The 21,063-nt window shown below is 45.4% G+C and overlaps 1 protein-coding gene across 2 annotated transcripts in view; it reads right to left on the reverse strand.

The window, feature by feature from the left end:
* The window catches only part of CREB3L2 (cAMP responsive element binding protein 3 like 2), a 118,604-nt gene extending 101,702 nt beyond the window's left edge, over positions 1-16,902 (reverse strand). For both annotated transcript variants that reach the window (XM_030308515.1, XM_030308516.1), the window contains exon 1: positions 16,365-16,902. In XM_030308515.1, the coding sequence (XP_030164375.1) occupies positions 16,365-16,466 (102 nt within the window). In that variant the 5' untranslated portion in view covers positions 16,467-16,902. The remainder of the gene's footprint in view (positions 1-16,364) is intronic.
* Positions 16,903-21,063: the final 4,161 nt, after the last annotated feature.

Below are 21,063 nucleotides of genomic sequence, written 5' to 3' on the forward strand. Positions count from 1 at the left end.
AAGAGACACCAGAGCTCTGTCTCCAGCCTGTGAGGACACAATGTAAAGAAAGCCAGGAAGAGGGCCCTCACCGGGCAGAATTTGCTGATCCCTTGATCTTGGACTTCCCAGACTCCAAACTGAAACAAAGAAACAAACGTCCATTGTTTGAGCCACACAGTCTATAGTATTTTGTGATGGCAGCCCGAGCCAAGACACCTAGCACTCTCCATGCCAAACACCGTCCACCTGTTCCACCTTGGGGCATAAGAGCCTGAGACGCCGGTCCCCTCATTTTTGCCTCTTCGGCCAAATGGCCCTGAGGTAAGGGTGGAGAACGCCCTCCAGAGCACTACCAGGCACACGGGTCCAGCACTAAGGAGACTGGCTGGGCCCCCAAAGAAGTGGGCCTCTTCACAGCCCCCTCACATTCCGGGCACAGGAGAAGTAAGGGCAGAAATGAAATGTCAGGGCTACCAGGCAGTCCTCAGACATGGGGGGAGGGAAGAAGAGAATTGGAATGGAAAGCTCAAAGGGAAAGCTGGTGCAGGGCTAGTGGTCTTTTAGACACGTTCCAATAAATCTGGCTAACTTCACACACTCCCTCTGCAAGGAATCCATAAACAGCATCACCTCCAGGCCGCGCTTCTAGAGAACACACACCAGGCTTCAGGCTTGCATTATTAAATGGCTCCAGCCAGGCAAACCTGCTCACTCTGAAACCACTGTTTTGATACATCATCGCTCTCCACCAAATAATAGACCTTTACAAATCCCTGCTCAGAGCCAATTCCTCCAAGCTGCCTTTCTGGCCTGGCTGCTCGGTCTGCCATGGATTTCCTTCGTTGTTCGCCGGAGTCTCTGCTCTGTCTCACACATGTGATTGTTCTGGCGGCCTTGCTAGGCTTTGCTCCTCACGGCAGGGCTGAGGTTTCTATTTTCTTGTGATCATTCCAGGAGGCCAAATTCCAGGTTCTGTCCTCCGAGGCACCCAGTAATTTCTGCTGGCCAGCTGCTTTTCCTGAGAAAGCATAATCAGACCTTTTGATTCCCATATGCAAACCGCCTGTGTCCCTGCCGCTCTCTTCCCTGGTGAAAGGGACTTCACAGCCCATTCACATTCTGGGCACAGTTTACGCATCGGGGGTGAGCAGCTCAGACCAGGAGCGCCCGAAAAGCGCAACTGCGGTTTCTGGCATACTGAGCAGAAGTAGAAGGAAATAAAGCAGTTCCCTCATCTGTGTCGTGAAGGGGTTGCGCTCAGCCACATCGAGGGTCCCTAGGAGATCTAGGATCCTACAAGTTTGGGGCAGAAGTTATTTTGTAATGAGGCAGACGCTGCTGCCTGGCCACTCAATACCCATCCTGCCCCCCCTCCTCACCATCAGACACGCCAATCTCGTTCAGAGTAGCCAGGGATCCGGCTAAACCACTCACCTTCCTGGACCCTCTCTAGCAGTGAGGGATGGCCAGTGAAACCCAACAGGGATTCCGCTGGTACTCCAGAGCAGATCTTGGCTTTTTCTAATATAGGTGCTACCCACTTCTGCTCTGCCCTCTCACTTTCTTCCCGTCAGGGAGGCTGATGTTACACTGGAGGTGACACAGTCATCTTGCAGTCACGAGGCAATGCCCATGAGGGCAAAGGTCTACCCACGAAAGATGGCAGGCTGAATAGGAGAGACCATCCCGCTACCCGCTGGCACTGTTCAGCCATGACACCAGCCCTGGAGAGCCTAGCTCAGGACCTCTTGCTTCGTAAAGCTAAGTGAACCATCACATGATTAAGTTCGTGTATTCTGAAGCCAAGTGACATACATGGTTCCAATCCTGAAACTTTTGTTCTTGGTTTTTTTTTTTTTTTTTTCCTAGAAGCCAATTTGGCACAGGTAATAGTTTCTCAAAGGGCAATGAGGAAAAATAAAATCTATCTACCAGGATATTTTTCTTTTGGTTGGCAAACACCAAAGAACAAACTTGTCATGAAACTTGTCTACATTTCACGAAAAACCAGTGAAGGGCTAACCAGTCTCCCCATCTGCCAGCTGCTTCACCGTAATGCGGCTCCTTGGAGAAGAACCATCAGGTGACTCCTTCAAGTTTGTTAACTTCTAGAGCTAAGGATTTTCTCTCATTGGCATTTAGCCCCATGACCAGCAATTTGTTGTTGTTGTTGTTGTTGTTGTTGTTGAAAATAAAAATGTATGACTTCCAGAGAGGGTGGAGGTTCCAGAGAGGGCACAGGTTTCTAGAGGCTCTCTCCCAAAGCCCTACTGATATTGCCAAAATAATAACAAGGCATTATGGGAGTGGGTCCATTCACATGGCACAATCTCTGGGGAACTTCTGTTGGATAGGAGGCTGGCTGGTCCAGATCAAAGGAAGGCAGAGAAGACCCACTTAGAACCTGCTTCCCAAGAGGGTAGACTCAGGGAAGGTTCTCTCGCTCAACTCTCCTTACATCAACTACTTTGGAAGGTCAAAGGCTGAATGCCGTCAGGCCACGGGTCAGAAAGATAGCCTGTGGCTTCAGTGCCAGTTGCTACAGCTTATCAACAGCATTCAAAGTCGCTCTGCTGGGAAGGCCCAGGGGACAAGCAGAGCCCTCCAGGCTTCTCCCTGATGCCACGGCAGGGCCCCACGGGGCTGCTCCATGCCACGTTTACTGTTCTCGTCCACTCTCGCACTGATGGATTCCTCAGTATGTCACAGTCAGCCCCAGAAACGTTTTTCGTATCAGAAAAGCAATGTAAATGATCTCAATGTTGTCACAGGCAGTTGTTTCACGGGGTGGCAGGGACAGGGAATGGGCCAGCTCTCTCTTGCCTTCCTTCCTGTGACTTGAAGAATGTTAACACCTGCTACCAACCCACTCCTCAAAACCTCCAAAGAAGTTCAGTTCTGCAGAAGCAGGTGCCTGAAAAACTGAAGTGTGAATTTAGTCATGCAAATCAAGGCCAGGAGTTAAGCCTAAAAATAGTCAGGTAGCAACTAAAAAAACAAAACAACAAAAAACCAAAACAACAACAACAAAAAACTTTAAGGTTTCCTTCCCCCTAAATGGCCACAATCAGGCCACATCAGGGTGAAGGTGGTCTTATTACTTCCAGTTATAAGATAAATTAAGTTCTGGGGATGTAACGTACAACATAAGGACCACAGTTAACAACATTGTATGATATATTTAAAAGTTGCTAAGAGAGCAGAGCTTAAAAGTTCTCATCACGGGGAAAAGAATTCGTAACTAGGTGAGGTGATAGGTGTGAATTAAACTTATCGTGGTGATCACTTTGCAACATATACACATACCAAATCATTATGCTGTACACTTTAAACTTGTACAAGACAGTGTTATATGTTAATTGTATCTCAACAGACCGGGAGTAAATAAATAAATAAATAAATAAATAAAACAGTTAGGTCACATCCAAGAGGCTTTATTCTGTCTACTAATTTTTTTCCCCTGAAGTTTAGAATTCAGCAAGGGGTTTATTCCTATGCATCCCTGAAATTACTGGAGTAAAAAAAAAACAAACAAAAAACTGGAGTGCGGGACCCTATTATCTCCTAAGCAGGGCCCACGCACCACCCACAGAGACACTTTGGTCACATCATGGCACTCATCCTCTTTGGTGGCCTTGTGAAACAGCCTCAGAAGGGTACCCAGGGTAGGGAACACTAGCACCACACTGTGAGCCCCAATCAGCACGTATTTTTTTTTTTTTAACATTTGCTTACTGTTGAGAGACAGAGAGAGCAGAGGAGGGGCAGAGAGAGAGGGAGACGCAGAATCTGAAGCAGGCTCCAGGCTCTGACCTGTCAGCACAGAGCCCGACGCGGGGCTCGAACTCACGAACCGCGAGATCATGACCGGAGCCGAAGTCGGATGCTTAACCGACCGAGCCATCCAGCTGTCCCCAGTCAGCAAGTAACTTATTGACTACCTATGTTGTGCTCAGCACAACGAGTGGGCCGAAGGAGTGCCTCAAGCAGAGGCTGGAGCTGACAGAGGCCCTGGGCCGTGATCGGCCTCACCCATTGCTCCGGTGCACCCGGCAGAGAACATCATGGTCTACGAGTGCCATGCCAACAAGGCTTGGAAGCACTGAACACATAATTGCTTGTTGGTGAAAAGGTTTATGAAGTCTGTGCTGACTCCGTATCTCTGCTTTTTCTACTGCCCCCCTGCCGAGTTGTTGAGCCATCAGCGGACAATGGGATGTTCAGAGTCCCACACCAGACCCAGGAAGGGCAGGAATAAGAAAGCTGCACGTACCGACCCAGCCACCCCACCTCTTAGCTGGGCCAGGCTGAATTTCAGTTGCCTCCTATCAGTGTGCATTTAAATCAAAAGGAAACGCTGGGTTTCGACCTACCTCATGTTCCTACTATGTAAACACAGCTGAAACACCAAATGGCTTTCTGGCTGCTATTTTTCTGCTCGTCTTTCTCATCACACACGAAAACGTCCACGGTGACAAGGGCTGGGGGTGGTGGGCACCTTCAGTCAGAACATGATGTCCTGGGGCCCAAGCGGTGGGGGGCAGCTTTGTCGGCACCTGGGCTGGGTCCTGGCCTCCTCCGCCTCCTCAGCCCAGGGCGCCAGGCCTTCCAGCTGCTTCCAAATGTGGGTCATGGGCTGCAGAGAGCCCTGGAAAGAAAACTTGCAAATCCAGAGCAGAACCAGAAAAACAACTCCTGGCAGGGCCTCAGAGCCGAATACCATCTCGGGGTAGGAAGTTAAAAGTCATAGCTACAGAGATGGGATTAGGGTGCTTTGGTCGTGAAAAAAACATGGTATTTCCCCCCCTCGATCCCAACTCCTTTCCAAAGGAAAGGAGTGCCTATGCCACTTGTAAATGGAAGGTTGGGGAAAGGGACATACCATATCTTAACCGAATTCTGCTGAAATCTCTACGGCTGCTCCTAAATTGAAGTTTTTATTAAAACAAAACAAAAAACTGCCCCCCCCCCACCGGACACACACACCTATTTAAGGCTCTTGTGAGCTATTTAGCTTCTTGGACTAAAAAGAAAGCCTCTCTGTGACTAATTAAAAAAAAAAAAAGTTAAAATCAAAAGCTGCCTCAGGTAACCCCAGCTGATGAATCTTGACTCCCCATTCCAAACTTCGTAGCAGCGGGATGCGGACACCGTGGTAGAGGTTGTGCACGGTGCCGGGAGGGTAGGGGGTGCGCGGGAACTCGTCATACATGCTGCTCAATTTTACTGTGAACCTAAAACTATTTTAAAAAATTAAGTCTATTTTGTTTCAAGTGTATTTCTTTATTTTGAGAGAGCGAGAGAGAGCGTACCCATTCGTAGGGGAGGGGCAAAGAGAGAGGGAGACAGAATATCCCAAGCAGGTGCCGCACAGGCAGCGTAGAGCCCCATTCGGGGCTTGAACTCTTGAACCTTTGAGATCGTGACCTGAGCAGAAATCAAGAGTTGGACGCTTAACTGACTGAGCCACCCAGGCCCCTTAAGTCTACTGTTTTTACGTTTGTAACGTAGGTTCTTCACAGGACATTCTGTTACTGAAAGTATGGGATAAGAAGCCAGCAAACAAGATGACTAGGAAACAACCTAGGCAGCCAAGAGACCACTCAACCCACAGTGCAGCTGAAACTCGGGGTGGTTCCTAAGCTTCCTCACAGGTGTCTGCTCTGCTCAGGGCTGAGAAGGGCCACCTGCTTCCTCCCTGGGGGAAGTGGAATTCTCCCTCTTCCCCATCCCCTCCTCTTCTCGCCCTCCTGTGGGCCCTCAGTCCTGGCTGCCCAGCTCCTCCTCCCGTGCCTGTTGCTCATCTCCCAGGAGGCCGAGGGCCACACAAGCACAGCAGAGAACAAAGGTAGAAGTCAGCCGCAGCACGCAGGGGACACGCAGGGGGCAGGGAGGTGGCTGCAGGGTGTCCCACAAGAGTCCCCTGTGTAGGTCCCGAAACCCAGGAACTGCTTGTAGCTGCACATTTTCTTTGAAGCTGCATCATTTATTTTACCGTTCCTTCCACTGGCAAACCCTCAGGCTCATGTTCTTATAGCAAAGCCATTTGTCCTCGCCTACTATCATATCATACAAAAATGGGGCCAATTAGGTTCTCTGCCTGTTGAATAGGGTTGATGTTATCTGTAATCAAACCCATCTTTGGCAATCAGTGGGGTCTACCCATACTTCCTTCGTGGGAAGTGTCAGAAGAAATAAAGCAAAGCCTCAATTCTTACAGACATTTGGTAAATCCCAACACTCTTACACAGGTATTAAGAGTCCAGAGACCAGCCTTCTGCATGCTCCAAGGTCATAAATGACACATGCACAAAGGGACACACGCACAAACTCCTGGTTGCCAGCCAGAAGGACATCCAGGGACAGATGGACTCAGCCTGGAGAAAAGAATGAAGAAAGTACCTTCATAAAAGTGCCTGGGCACTGTGACAGTCTCCAAGGCCAATTTTAAGGATTGTTTTAGGCTTCTGTAAAAACAAAGGAAAGAAAGAGGCAGTGTTGCATGTATTACCCACCGTGCATATTTACTCCTAGGTGCTGTCCGTCTGTCTTCCACTCCTGCCTGGAAACCAGGCCTCCACCCGTTAAGCACAATGCCACATAGCATGCCACGGGCTCAGACCACAGGGAGGCCGCCATGGCCCTGAGACACAGGCACTGCGCTCAGCTGCCATGCACACAGTCCTTGGAGCCAGCTGCAGTGCACGCTCAGTCTTTATTTGTCTTAACCACTCTGTAGCAATTCTCTCTTCTCTTGGATCCTGAGATGGGATTTTCCTGGATTTTCTCCACATTTTCCCATCGGCTCTTTCTGAGTTCCATCTGCAGATTCCTCTTCCTTGGCCAACCATTCTAGGGCCCCCAGGGCTCCATCCTTAGCTTTTCTCTTACTCGTCACTCTCACTTGACCTCTCTGGACCAGCTTCTGTGGGCTATTGGCCTCAGTGATCCCCACTAGACTTGCAACATCCAAGTCTACACCTTCAGTCCAGACTTTTCTCCAGAACTCTAAATCCAAGCTCCCAAAGGCCTTTTCCGAATGTTCCATGGACACATTAGAATCAATGTTTGAAAGGGAACTCATTATTTTCCCCACCGAACGCATTCCTCCTCTAAATATCCCCTTTCCAGGTCACTGGAAGCCCCGCCAACTCAGTCTGCCACTTCAGAAAACAGGAGGTCTCCCATATCCCCCTCACGGTCTCTCACGGTCCCTCACGGTCCCCATGTCTCCCAGTCTGGCTCCCAGCCCTTGCTTGCATTCATGTGTTCATCCCGGTCGGGTCCAAGGCCCTCACGGTGTCTTGTTCGACCTCACGGCTGAAATAGGCAGCCACAGATCATCTCACCACCATTAATTCTACCCTCCAATCCATCCTTCGTAACCACTAGGGTTTCCTTTCGACAACATACTTCTGCTCCTGTCCCTCTCTTGTTAAAAGCCCTAACAGCCTCCCACCTTCCTGCCCACAAAAGAAAGGCCAAATGGTTAAGCAGGCATGTAGACCTTTTATGATCTTGTCATATACCCCAACACTCTCCGCAGGGCACCTACTCTCAAAGTACATAAAACTACTTGGGATTCCTAGAATCAACCATGACATTTTGCACATTCCTACTCTATACTTGCTGTTCCCACTGCCTAAAGAACTCCTGTTTTATACGTCAGGACCCACTGTAAATCTCACCTGCTCTGTGAGGTGTTCCCAAACTCTTCGTGTTCTCTGTGCTCCAGAAATACTTTCAATACAGCTCTAACACAAAATGTACACCAGACATTTAATGACTTGTTTATACATCTTCCTTCCCACTCTACTGGGAGGGCCACAAGGTCACAAATGTCATATCCTCCTGCCTAGAACACGCACACGTTTAGAAAAGCAGTTCATTAAGTTCCTCAAATTGGAGGAAGGACCGACTGTGAGAGATGTTTCCCCAGGATGCGTGGACAGGAAGCCATGGGAAGGAAGGAGTTAATATTTGAACCTTTACAATGTTATGATTGGTAACCTTGGATTTAAATTTCTGCTTAACACAATTGGCCAGTGAGAAAGCATTTTCATCACAAATCCTTATTTCCTCCAAGTTTTCTAAAAACATCACCCTATCAGTTTGAATCCTGCAGGCTCTTTCTCAGCCAAAAGGAATTTCCCTTTAAACAAAAACTATTCAGACATTTCCAAGATATGAAATGTTAAAAACCAGGATTTTCCACTCAGACAACTAGGAAACTGTTTATGGATTTTTTTTTCCCCCAGACTCCTCTTATTTGCCAAGAAGTCTGAAGAGGATTTTTTTTTCTAATGTTAAAAAAATGTTTCCTACCTCTGTGCCTCTCTGTTTTTCCATTCTTTATTTTGTCTGGGATTTACTGAAGCAAGGTTTTAAGTCAGAAAACAGAGGCTACAAAATGCAGCATGACATCTGCCAATTAGCTGCCCCAATTATACAAGGAATCAACTAAATCTACTTACTGGTGTTTTAAATCATTTTTTAAAGCTGAGAGCCTTGCAAGGGTAGGAGCATGATATCCAGCATAGAACTACGGGGTTTAAAAAAAGTCTCTGGGACCACGCGATACAAATGCAGCATTTTACAACTGGATAAACTGAGACCCAGAATGTCAAGTAAACTTGTCTCAAAATGAATTCACACAACAAGATGCCTTATGCGCCAAGGAAGAACTCTCTTCCAAGAGACACTGTCGATACTTCTAACAAGAAGCAGGCATAGAAATCTGGGTGGCTCAGAGTACCCCATCTCAACTCTTTAAAAAAGATAAATAAATAAATAAATAAATAAATAACACCTCAAAGCTTTTCAGTAATGTCAGCACAATCTATATAAATAAATTACTCCACAATACAGCAGTTCACAGGCAGACAGTTCAACGTGAGGCAATTGTAACTGAGATTGACAGCAGTTATACACAACAGAGGAATACATGGTACATGATTCTAAGAGGTTATGTCTGATTTTTGCACTGACCTTCCACACAGTCCTAGAAAAATCAGACATACCACCCCAGAACACCACAAAGTGTTTCCCAATCTGAAGAATAAGCACGAGCCCAGCCAAAACACAGCCTCCATGTGATGGGTGACACTGACTCTAGAAACAACTGTGTCCCAGTAATGACCTGTGAGCTTCTCATGCATCTATATGCAGGAGAGCTGAGTCAGTAAAGATTCCCTGAGATAAATGGGATGCAGTGCTAAGGGGGTTCAAAGTGTCGCCAACTCTTAGAGTAACGCATCATGAAGATTCAAGGATTACCCAGCCACAGCTCTTCCACAGCCAATGAGGGCCCAGAAGAATCTTGGGTTATACCAAAGAGCTCCCACTTTCCATCAAGAGACAAGTAATAGATATGAAAATCTGAGAACCAGCTGTATTGAAGGTGACAGAGGAGCCTAGGAGAGCGTACAGAAAGAAGGTACCAACTGCTCACATTTAACAGGTAGTAAGGAAGCCAGGGAAGAAGGAAAAGCTAAGCCCACCAGACTGTCATGGAAGCCAAAAGCAAGAATGAGTTAGGAGATGACCTTGTGGTCAATGCTGCCAAGTTACGTCCATGAGGCCTAGCAGGTAAGGACAGAGAACAGACTGGATTTAGCAGCTAGACAGAAGTTGGACGATCTTCTAGCAACAGTAGGAACCAGAACAGACAGGGTGCAGAAGTAAGCAGAAAGTAAGGAAATGGAGACTGTAGCTATTGCCCACTTGTTTGAGAAAACCTGGCAGTAAACAAGGGAGAAAAAAATGAGCACGAAGGAGCAAGAGCAGAGACGTATGTTTATAGCAGAAGGTAGAAGGACAGGAAATGAAGATGTGTGAGAGAGAATAATTACAGGCCCCCGTGCTTCCCGAATGATGTCAGACTCCTGAGGTGAGGACCTCTCTTCCCCAGATTAGGGGAGAGAGTGGAAAAGCCTATCTATCAGGGCCAGGCAGTGACATGGGAAGAAACCGTGACCCAAAGAGGTGAGGTAACTTGTGGAAGGTCACTAGAGAACCAGTGGCCCTTGACAACAAATCTGCCTGGCTCAAAAGCCCACCCTTTTGCACAATGCTGCCTGCGATGCCACTCTAGTGGAAACTGGGACTGTTAGACAGCCATCCACACTCCCACCTTGTTCTCTAAACTATGCAAGAAAAGTTATTGACGCCAAATGACCCATGTTGCTTTCCACTAAATTTTCAGATTTGCAGAAGCATTTACACGAATTCAGAGTTTTAAAAATATATTAACAAAAGAGGTCAAGGCCACCAAGCTTATCATTTCTCTAAGACTGCCTCACTCCACTTAATTATGTATCTCTGAGCATCCTGCACTTGGCTAAGCATCATGGGACGACAGCAGAGCCAAAGTCATGTCCCCTGTCCTCAAGGAGCTTGTGTTTCAGCTGAGCAAATCTCTTCAGTGCTCAAGGCCTCAGATTCTCTGTAGACAATACAGGCCATTGCCTCCTATGCGCCTCACAGATGATCTATGTGATTCGATTCAGGGAAAATCGAGGTCACTTAGAACTTTATCTGGAAGAGACGAAGTGCATGTGATGAGCAGGGAGGAAGAGGAATAGGTTCAAGGGTGACCCAAAGATCATGGGTCTCATCATTTTCTTTCAATCCTGACTCTGCAGGGGCAGGGAACATGAACACTCCCTTCATTCATAAAAGCACTCACTTGGACAATTCAGACATCCTACAACGGTAGGCCCAAAACCCTACTAAGGGCCCAACCAAGGCCTAGGGCCATTTGCCCCAAGTCAGTCAGCAGACAGGTCTGAGCCATGCCAGACTGAGGCAGGCAGTTCAAGATGCCAACAGGCACACATGGGCTTGTCAATATTTGAATAGCTATAAACAACTGAGAACACAGCTTCTTTGAACACTGACATTCGGCTTTCCACCCGCTGATCAGAGGTTGTGTGGCCCTTGAACGAAACAAATCATTCTTGTCTTGCATGATAAGCATGATCACGGACTTAGTTACCTCCAGTCCTGATATTTGACCCTGATGCAGACAGTTCAGATAATATAGTTAATTCTAGTTAGTGAGTTGGGACACAGCGGCACACTCTCCCAGATATCCTTTGTGTGTATTTTGGAGAGGCTATTCCTGTCTCTATGGTCTTCCCTCATTGGGTGCTATTAGCACAGCTAAATAACATCCTTAGAGCTTTGCAAGCGGCACAGTACTTGGTTTGATATTTTATTCCCAAGGCTAATTATTGTAGATTTTAAAACATGTTCCATTTGCTAGCCCACCTCTGTGAGGAAAACAGCCATTGGTCAAACAAACCCACTAAAGAAAGGACTGCCAACTCAGACTATTTTCCTAAGGATCACTACAATGGTCATGCTGATTGAGCCTCCAATCGCTCCTCAGTCCCCAAATGACTGATCTGAGCCAATCATGTAAATCCCTTTCCAGCCATTGGTTTTACGATGGTCAAGTGACCCAATCCTTGCCAACGAAGCTCAAAGTAAAATCAGCTGATAGGCTACTGAAAAAAGTTTCTTCCATCCTAAAAAGGGACACAGGAAGATACAACATCTCTTTTTCCTTTGGACATTTGTCATTTTGAATTGAACACCCAAAACGCATATGGGAATGAGTTGCTTCCTGGTTGCATCCAACCTGAAGGTGAAATCTGCACATAGATGGATGGCACTTAGGACCACAATGATACCAAGGAGTCGCCAAATGAGCCGAACAAGGAGCCATACTTCTAGGACTCTTACAACATGACATAATAATTTACTTATTGTATAAGCAATCTGAATCAGTTTCAGTTAGTTACAGCTGCAAACTTTATAATTATTAATCAATTATTAATCTACATACAATATCTTGTATCTCTTGTAAGAGCAAATTCACATCAGACCTCCCTGTTTCCATAGAATACTATTACTCAGGGGTCTTTCAAAAAAGAGGGCAAGTACATGGGGTGGCTCAGTGGGTTGAGCGTCCGACTTCGGCTCAGGTCATCGACTCGCGGTTTGTGGGTTTGAGCCCCACGTCGGGCTCTGTGCCGACAGTTTGGAGCCTGGAGCCTGCTTCGGATTCTGTGTCTCCCTCTCTCTCTGCCCCTCCCCTGCTCATGCTCTGTCTCTCTCTGTCTCTCAAAAATAAATAAGTGTTAAAAAAAAAAAATTTAAAGAAAGAGGGCAAGTACAAAACTGACCCTCACCGTCTCATCCTTCAGGGCTGTGCCTGAATTCCCCATCCCCAACCTGTGTTATCACTATGCGAACAATTTCAGAGACAATAATATAATGGGCCAAAGAAATTTCACCAAGCCAATGAAGATCCGTTAAATTGTAGATTAATTAGCAACACATGTACCTGGTTGCCCTATGAATAAGGGCCATATATATGGAACAGCGGAAGAATAGTGAAAGTTCCCTCTATTCCCCAAATATTTCTCCTGTACAACCTGGATATTGCTTTAAGTTCTCCATTTACAGATTCACCCTTTTGAGCTGAAGTAATTGTAAACACCCATTTAGGGGGTCATATGTTATGCCTTACTAATATTTAAATTTTTAGTATAAGTTCATCAAATCTTTCATGGCAGCAAAATTTAAGAGGAGGGGTTAGAAAGAGAACACCATTACAGTGAGTCCTTGGGGTCTAAGAAGGGAGGAAAACCTGAAAACAAAGGTAAAGAATGGTGAAGTGAGGGCCTTGAAGACAAAGTATGTTTGCTTTGCAATTCTACGTGAACTCACTGCTTATCATTCAGTTTGTGGAGATCAGGTGATAAGTAATGAATGATATTCTCAAGCCACAGGGACCCAGGTTCCCCCTCAGGACCTGGCCACAGGCCAATAATAGGAGTTATCTCCTAGGTGGAACATCAGCCCAAAAGCTCCAATATCCCATTGGAGCCACATCAGTTGCTGGGCCAGCCAGGAGGAAGGGGAAACCACCAGCCTGTGAGATCAGCCAACTCCATCCCGGCACTCAGGGATAGAAGAGGAAGCCAGATGGCCTTCACATCCGGACACCAGGCAGGTTGAACATTCCCTTAACTCTCTACCTCCCACTGTCTGGAATCAGTCGTTTCATTTTAAGAACCAACGAGATATAAAATTTTAGTGCATTACCACTAAAGAACCTTACAAAGTACTGGATTTACGTGAATTGCATTGAAAACAAGCAAAACATCTGTCATTATCTCTGCCAAGACTTCATAGTTCCCATCATATAATTTTTTACAAAGATTAAAATCATTGCAAAAATTGAAAAAAAAAATCCCTATTTTCCACATTGTTAAACCGAGATATAAGAAAGTTACCAAGATCATAAAATTTACCACACCCAAACCCACTATTAATCCTCCACCCTGAGAGTCCCTTTCCACCAAGCATTCCTGCCTCCTCTCTTCACCCAAGGCCTCCACTGACTTGAGAGGTGTTGAGCTTCAATGGAGCACCAGATCCCCTCTGCCCCTATGGAGACTCAGGCTAAAATTACCTCTAGTCCAGTTTTACATGGTGCCTGTAAGCTTTAGTTCTTCATTTTCTAAATACACTCAGGAGGTAAAAATTAGAACAGTACAAAAGGGATAGTATGTAAGTAACCCCCTCTCCCCTGTTCCCTCCCTTGACCTCCAGTCCCCAGGTCCCCTTGCCAGAAACAATAATCTATTTCTTGAGCATCCTTCTGAATATAAACTGTATATATATATAATACAAAGTTTACAGCCTGTTTTGCTCTTTGAATTACAACATCCCACAGTGAATTTCCAGAAATGTAATTTGCACAGAATCTTAGAGGAACACAACATACGTATTAGAAATGCCCAACACCCAGGCAGGTTTTGGGGGAAAGGAACAAGGTTTCTCACAATGATTTCAAACCGTAAGAGACATACTTCTCATTTTCTAGATCCACCATCTTTTCTGAGCCCACGTTTAGCCTGTACACACCCTTGAAGAAACAACGTTCATAAAAGCACTAGTGACTGGCCCAAAATAATATTTTGTCATCTGTAAGGGAACTGTTTTTTACGCTTCAAGAGGAAGCCCAACGCTGTAACAACTCAGGATTGAATGAGCAAGTCCATATTCGTTCTATCCGTGCACTTCATTATTTTGTAGACTTTGAACCTGTCCCCCTCCAAGCCTTTGTCCTTCTGAACCAAGAAGTCTTCTTTACAATAACCAAATGAGAAAAACATTGCTCCCTGATGGCTCACAGAAGGCGTCAGAGACGTTAACCACTCCAGCCTCAAGCAATGTGAACCTTCTATGTTTTTAAAATCGGGTAGGTGACAGGTTTGCTAAAACAGGGCATTAGCAATCATGCGTGTGGGAACTAAATCCCTATTTAGACCTGGAGGTCAGGCCATTCCACATTTTGGACGAACAGTAATAATAACCAGTTCTGCAACTGGATACCCAACAGAGTTCAAGAAACAGATGGGAAACTTATCTATTTTCAAATCTCTGCCAAACTCCCCTTAGTTTAGAAGGAATATAATCCAGTCATCTGTGCTACTAAATCCAATACCTCTTTCAACACTAATTCATACACGCAGTGGCAAGGACTTGTAGCAATGATGAGTGGCATTTTGTATGAGTGAGCTGCCCAGAAGAGACATACATCCTTAAGTGTTAGAGCTAAAAGTCGTTAAAAAAAAATAAAACTAGAAAAATTAATAATAAAATAAAATAAAATTGGAAGAAAAATAATCACACATCACTGCTTCATCACCGTGACATAGAAAAGCTGAGCCCTTAATACCAAAAGGAATGTTAAGGTCTCTACCCCTGAAACTGTGCACAAAGATCTTAATTAGAGCCGGTCCAATCTGTCCCGTCTGGAGTTCATGTCAAGTCACAGGTAGCATTTCAATCCTGGCCTGTGATCTCACAAATACAAGTCACGGGCTGAAAGGGAACGCATACGCCAGGACATAATTCATCCCACCAGCTGAAAGACAACCCCAAAACTGTGGCATTACAGCCGCTGGATGAGACATGCTCACAGTATGTGTTAGAACAAAAGGCAAGAACTGCCTCTCTGCAAATGGCTAACACCTGGAGCACCCAATTATCAGAATATACTCGAAGGCCAATGTGCTGTAAGTTCTGCACTGACAACAGGAAGCACATCTGGGCCACCGAGCCAAATGCAACCCACGTGGTCTCCTCAGGGGGGAAAAAGGCTCAGTGAGCAAAACCCAGATCACGCTACACATCTGGCTTTTGCCCCAGCATGAACTGCCTCTCCTTCTCAGCCCGGCACTCTGCATTTTTTTCAACAAGCCATTCTCTGCCACCGCCCCACCACAAACGCTTTGGTGGGAATCACAGGGAGGCCCTCATCCCTTTTCCCAAAATAACGTCAGCCAGAGGCAAAGGCCAAGGAGGTGGAGCCTGAGGCCATTTTGCAAAAGTTTCAAATATCCTGGCACCGACCCCCTTAAAAGAATCATGAAGCGGAGACAGCCAAGCTTCTCATTTTCTCATTAGTGTTGTCTCTCTGCCTCTCTCTCTCTCTCTCATTACAAACTTCTGCATTTAAAAAACACAAAAAAAAAACCCAAAGGGATCTCACATAAAATCATATTAACATTGCTGGCTGTGGGAAAACAAATTTCATTTTGCAAATTTAAGAACCAAAGATTTGAAATGGAAACTTTCAGAGCATGTGCAGTGTTCTGTGACATTTCGATCCCCAAAAGGGGTCCTAGAGGCATAAGGCTGAACAAAGAACTGGTGAGCTGTCCCACCTTCTCCAAAGCTTTTTTGAAATACGCAGCTGCCTCAGATTTTCCAGACTCTGCTGATCTTTCCTCTGAAGAGAGAGGAAGCAGACCTCTTGGCTGTACAGTTCAAGAAACCAAATAAAGTAGTCTCCCTCCTAAAGTCAAAGGGGCCTTTCCAACACACACACACACACACACACGTACTTACAGGAATATAACCAAGAAAGTAAAGAAAGAGAGAATATGACAGCGAAAGAAAGAAAATGCCTCTTTGTTTAGTTTTTTTAAAAACCTTCCCACAAAATTAATAGCAAACTAAACAGTGGCATATTATTCTCCAGTACCTCCCCCTTCTGCTTTACAGTTCTTCCAGCGAGAGCAAATGACATTACAGATGTGAAAAAGGCTCGGGGGGGGGGGGGTACAAATTGCTAAAGAAATACAAACTGTCATTACTATTATTAAAACTTTAAAAGGGCCAGCTGCCCGCGTCTATCTGTTCAGACAGAAAAACCACAACTCTCCCTAGATCTCTTCACTCGACATACCTGCCTCTTCCCAGATACTTCCTTCCCAGGTCCCTGTCCCCAGCTGTTCCTTTGATGACCACACCTCCCCCTTGCAAGGCGCCCCTTCCCCACCCCGCCGAGTCCTCACCGTGTGGTACATGAGAGCCTCGGTTTCCCCAGGCTCTGACAGCTCGCTCAGCTTGCGGTCCCACTGCAGGACGCTCTGCTCCCCGCTCTCCAGCACCTCCATGCTGGTCCGAGGGACGCTGGGCCGAGGATGCTGAGGGCAGGAGGGGAGCGGGCAGGGCCGCCGCAGAGGGTGAGGTCCGGCTCCGCAGGGGGTGTGTGCGTGTGTGCGTGTGTGCGCCTGGGCGCGTGTGGCTTATGCACTTGGAACGGAAAACGTTCTCTGCCTGAGAGAGAAATGCCAAGGGTTCCCGTCCGATGTCCTCGGAAATCTGAGAATCGTCGGGGAGAGACAGGCTGCCCAGGTACCTGGCTGAAGGCTGAAGGGGTTAAAGCTGGGCGCGCATCCAAAATAAAGGCAGGAGATCAACTCTCATCCTAAGAAAATCCCTTCGCAGTAAGCCCACTTTCCACTACTGCTCCAGACACAAACTTTGAGACTCCCCAGAGCTTCTCAGTTGGGCTCCAGGATCCAGCTCTGACTCCACCTCCACCTAGCGCAGTGACCAGTCGGATACTCACTTCGTCCGCTCTATCCAATCAGAAGTCTGGCTTTCCGCCCTGTCCCGCCTCTAAGGCTGGGCAGCGGGAAGTCTCTGCCCAGACTTTGGAATGTGGGCGGGGAGCGCCTTTGACGTCACCGGGGAACTCCTTCTGCCAGGGCGCAACCAGCCACAGCTCTCTAAGGCAGCGGGCCAATGGAGTGCTTGAATCCGGGAGTGATGGACTGGCATTGTAGCCAATGACAAATGGGGACCTAGGAGGAACAGCCAATCAAATAGCGACAAGAATACATTTTACAAAAGAGGGAGGGCGAACTCAGTACCTTCGCTTAGAATACCGAGAAGTTAGCGCGCGCTCCTGGAAAAAGAGAGCTGCTGTGTGGGCCGATTTATATATTGTCTTAAATATTCATATGCTGTCTTAAATATCTATATACGGTCTTAAATATTTTCTTAATATAGATTATGTCATTTGAGTCTGGATTGTTTAAAAAATGAGTTACATATTATACACAAACATAAATATTCCCCCATTGTGCACGAGTTTGTATTAGCAAAGTTCTAGCAAATTGGCATCGCCTGTTCACATTTTCCGCCCCCTTTCTGCTATGCTCTTCTCCTGACATGTTGTTTTTAGGGGCTTCACTTATTTTTTGCTTTCAATTCACCCTGCAGACTATTGATAAGAGCCAGTGGCTTGCTTCTCCAGGTCCTGAAGATCAAGGAGCTAAAGACCTGGAATTCATAGAACCTTTTATCTCTGTGGAAGAGTCAGGCAAACAAAACAAAACGAACATATAAAATAAATAAATAAATAAATAAATAAAGCCATAATATAATTTCAGAAAGTAGTAACTGCTATAAAGAAAAATAAAAGCAAGGTAAGAGAATGGGGCAGTTCGATGCTATTTTAGATAGCCGTCAGGGTTCTTTTGGGAAAGTGACATTTGAGCACAGACCTGAAGGAAAGGAGGTTTGAGGAGGAGCTGGTGTTTTGCTGAAGCCAGTTTCTGCAGCAAGATTTTCCTCAGTGAGTGATGAGAGAGGAGGCCTGAGAGATGGGCAGGGACCAGATCACCAACCTGCCTAGATTAGGGAAGAGAGAGCCTATTCTAGTATTTTCTCCCAACACTGTGATTTTTCTTCCTCTTTTTAGACTCCTCCTTTTAAGGAAACAAAGTCATTGAAAATATAGTTTGTTCATTTTGTTTTTGGTGTTTTTAATTGGTTTTCTCATTTTAAATATGAAGAGGTCTGCCAAGTGTCTCTAGAAGTTTCTCACAATGGCACATTCAGGTATTATTAGGGAGTACTTCCTCCTCTCCTTTGCAAGTATTTCTTGGTGAGTGGGGTCAGTCAAAGGTCTTGGAACTCTGTGTTGTCTTTAAGCAGCAGATTGTCATGTAAACTATTCCATTTGTCCGGTCCTATCTCCTGGGACTTTTGAGAATATTTTAATACTTGAATAGAAATTCTAGTTTATGGGCATACACCTTCTTTGTGTAATAGTTTTCTCGTTTTTCTCTTCGTCCTTGATTCATTAGAAAAAAGTTTTTTAATGTTTATTTATGTTTGAGAGACAGAGAGAGACAGAGTGTGAGCAGGTGAGGGGCAGAGAGAGGGAGACACAGAATCTGAAGCAGGCTCCAGGCTCCAAGCTGTCAGCACAGAGTCCAACGCGGGGCTCGAATTCACGAACTGTGAGATCATGACCTGAGTGAAGTCGGACGCTTAACCAACTGAGCCACCCAGGTGCCCCAATTCTCATTTTTAAATCTGCTACCTCCTTCCCCACATCCTCTTAGCATACCACTCAACATGAGTAAGAAGGAAACATGTACATCCTCCTTAATGGTGGAATACAAATATTTATCTGTCAAATATTGCTGCTTGTGACAGAGTCAGCCTCTGGTTATGCCCCATGTAGTAGGCAGCTTCTTGGCTCCGATTATTCTGCTTCTTGGTATTTATATCCTTGTGTAATTCCCTGCCCTTGAGTGTGGGCTGGACTTCCTTGAAACAAATAGAATATGGCAAAAGTAATGGCTTCCAAGAAAGATTCTGACTGCGCACTTGCTTTGTACTCTCTTCCCCTCTTGCTAGCTTGCTCCAGGGAAAGCCAGCTGCCATGCTGGGAGCTGCCCAGTGGAGAAGCCCACATGGCAAGGAACCGAGGGAGGCATCCAGCCGGTAGCCAGCAAGGAACTGAATCGCTGAGTCCCATAACCCTTGAGCAACCACATCCTGCTAATAACCATGCGAGTGACTTTGGGAGCAGTTCCTCCCCCAAGTTGAACCCAGAGATGACTACAGCATTATGAGAGACTCTGAACCAGAGGACTGGGCTAAGCTGCAGATTCCAGACCCACAGACACGAGAGGTAATACACATATGTTGTTTTTAAGCCACTATGTTTTTCTTCATGAAATAAGTAATATAATAATTGGTACCCTAAAGGTTTGATGAAATTTACCTGTACTCCAAAAATAATGTCACAATCCCTAATGGTGATTTTTTCCCAGCCCTCCTTGTTTCATGTTTCCTCATATTTCTTGTTCTGCACTTGGGTTTTGTGTCTGTCTCTTTCCCTCTCATTCTTAGGATTTAGCAATTGAGTTGACTTCCCCCTTCTCCCCCCAGTTTCTCTGGCATCCTTGAAAAGTAGCAGCAGTTACTCCTGTGTCTTTTTCTTTTTCTTTTCTTTCTTTGTTTTTTTTTGGGGGGGATAGAATTGACATAAAACATTACATTAATTCATTAGTTTCAGGTACACAACATAATGACTCGGTATTTGCATATATTACAAAAAGATCATCACAATGTGTAGTTATAGTCAACATGATGCACATTATATTCTCTGGACTTCTTTATTTTATAACCAGGGAATTTATACCTTTTGACCCACTTCACCCATTATGCCCCACCCCCCATCTCCAATCTGTTCTCTGTATCTGTACATTCAGTTTTTTTTTGTTTTTGTTTTTCTATCTCACATATAAGTGAGATCATACAGGATTTGTCTTTCTTCCTGACTTACTTCACTTAACGCCCTCAAAGTCCATCCATGTTGCTGGAAATGGCAAGATTCCTTCTTTTTAATGGATGAATAATATTCCATTGTGTATTTATACCACATTTTCTAAATCCATTCATTCACTGATGGACACTTAGGTTGCTTTTGTGTCTTGCTATTGTACATAATGCTGCAATGATAATGGGGCTGCAGATATCTTTTCTAGTTTGTGGTTTTATTTCCTTCAGATGAATACCCAGAAGTGGAATTGCTGGGCCATATGATAGGTGTATTTTTAATTTTTTGAGGAACCTCCATACTGTTTTCCACAGTGGCTGCACCAATTTACATTCCCACCAACACTACACAGGGGTTCCCTTTTCTGCACAGCCTCACCAACACTTACTGTTTCTTGTCTTTTTTCTAATAGCCATTCTAACATGTGTGAGGTGATATCTTATAGTGGTTTTTATTTGCCCTTCTTCATTTTCCCTGATGATTAGTGATGTCGAACACATTTTTATGTAACTGCTGACCATCTGTATGTCTTTGGAAAGATCTCTATTCAGATCCTCTGCCCATTTTTTAGTTGGATTATTTGTTGTTATGCTGTTGAGTTATATGAGTTCTTGATATATTTTGGATATTAACCCCATATCAGATATATGATTTGGAAATATTTAATGCCATTTGGTAGGTTGCCTTTTCATTCTGAGGATGGTTTCCTTTGCTGCACAGAAGCTTTTTGGTGTGATATAGCGCCACTTAGTTATTATTTTTGCCTTCATTGCCTTTGCTTTTGGTGTCAAATCCAAAAAATTATTGCCGATACCAATGTCAAGGAGCTTACCACCTTTGTTTTCTTCTAGGATTTTTCAGGTTTCAGGTCTTACATTCAAGTTTTTATTCCCTTTTGAGTTCATTCTTGGGTATGGTTTAAGATAGTGGTTTTGTTTTGGGGCGCCTGGGTGGTTCAGTCGGTTAAGCGTCCAACTTCGGCTCAGGTCATGATCTCACCGTTCATGAGTTTGAGCCCCGTGTTGGCCTTGGTGCTGACAGCTCAGAGCCTGGAGCCTGCTTTGGATTCTGTGTCTCCCTCTCTCTCTGCCCCTCCCTCTCTCTCTCTCTCTCTCTCGCAAAAATAA

The sequence above is a fragment of the Lynx canadensis genome, chromosome A2 (assembly GCF_007474595.2).
Source record: "Lynx canadensis isolate LIC74 chromosome A2, mLynCan4.pri.v2, whole genome shotgun sequence".
In the NCBI taxonomy this organism is placed as follows: domain Eukaryota; kingdom Metazoa; phylum Chordata; class Mammalia; order Carnivora; family Felidae; genus Lynx; species Lynx canadensis.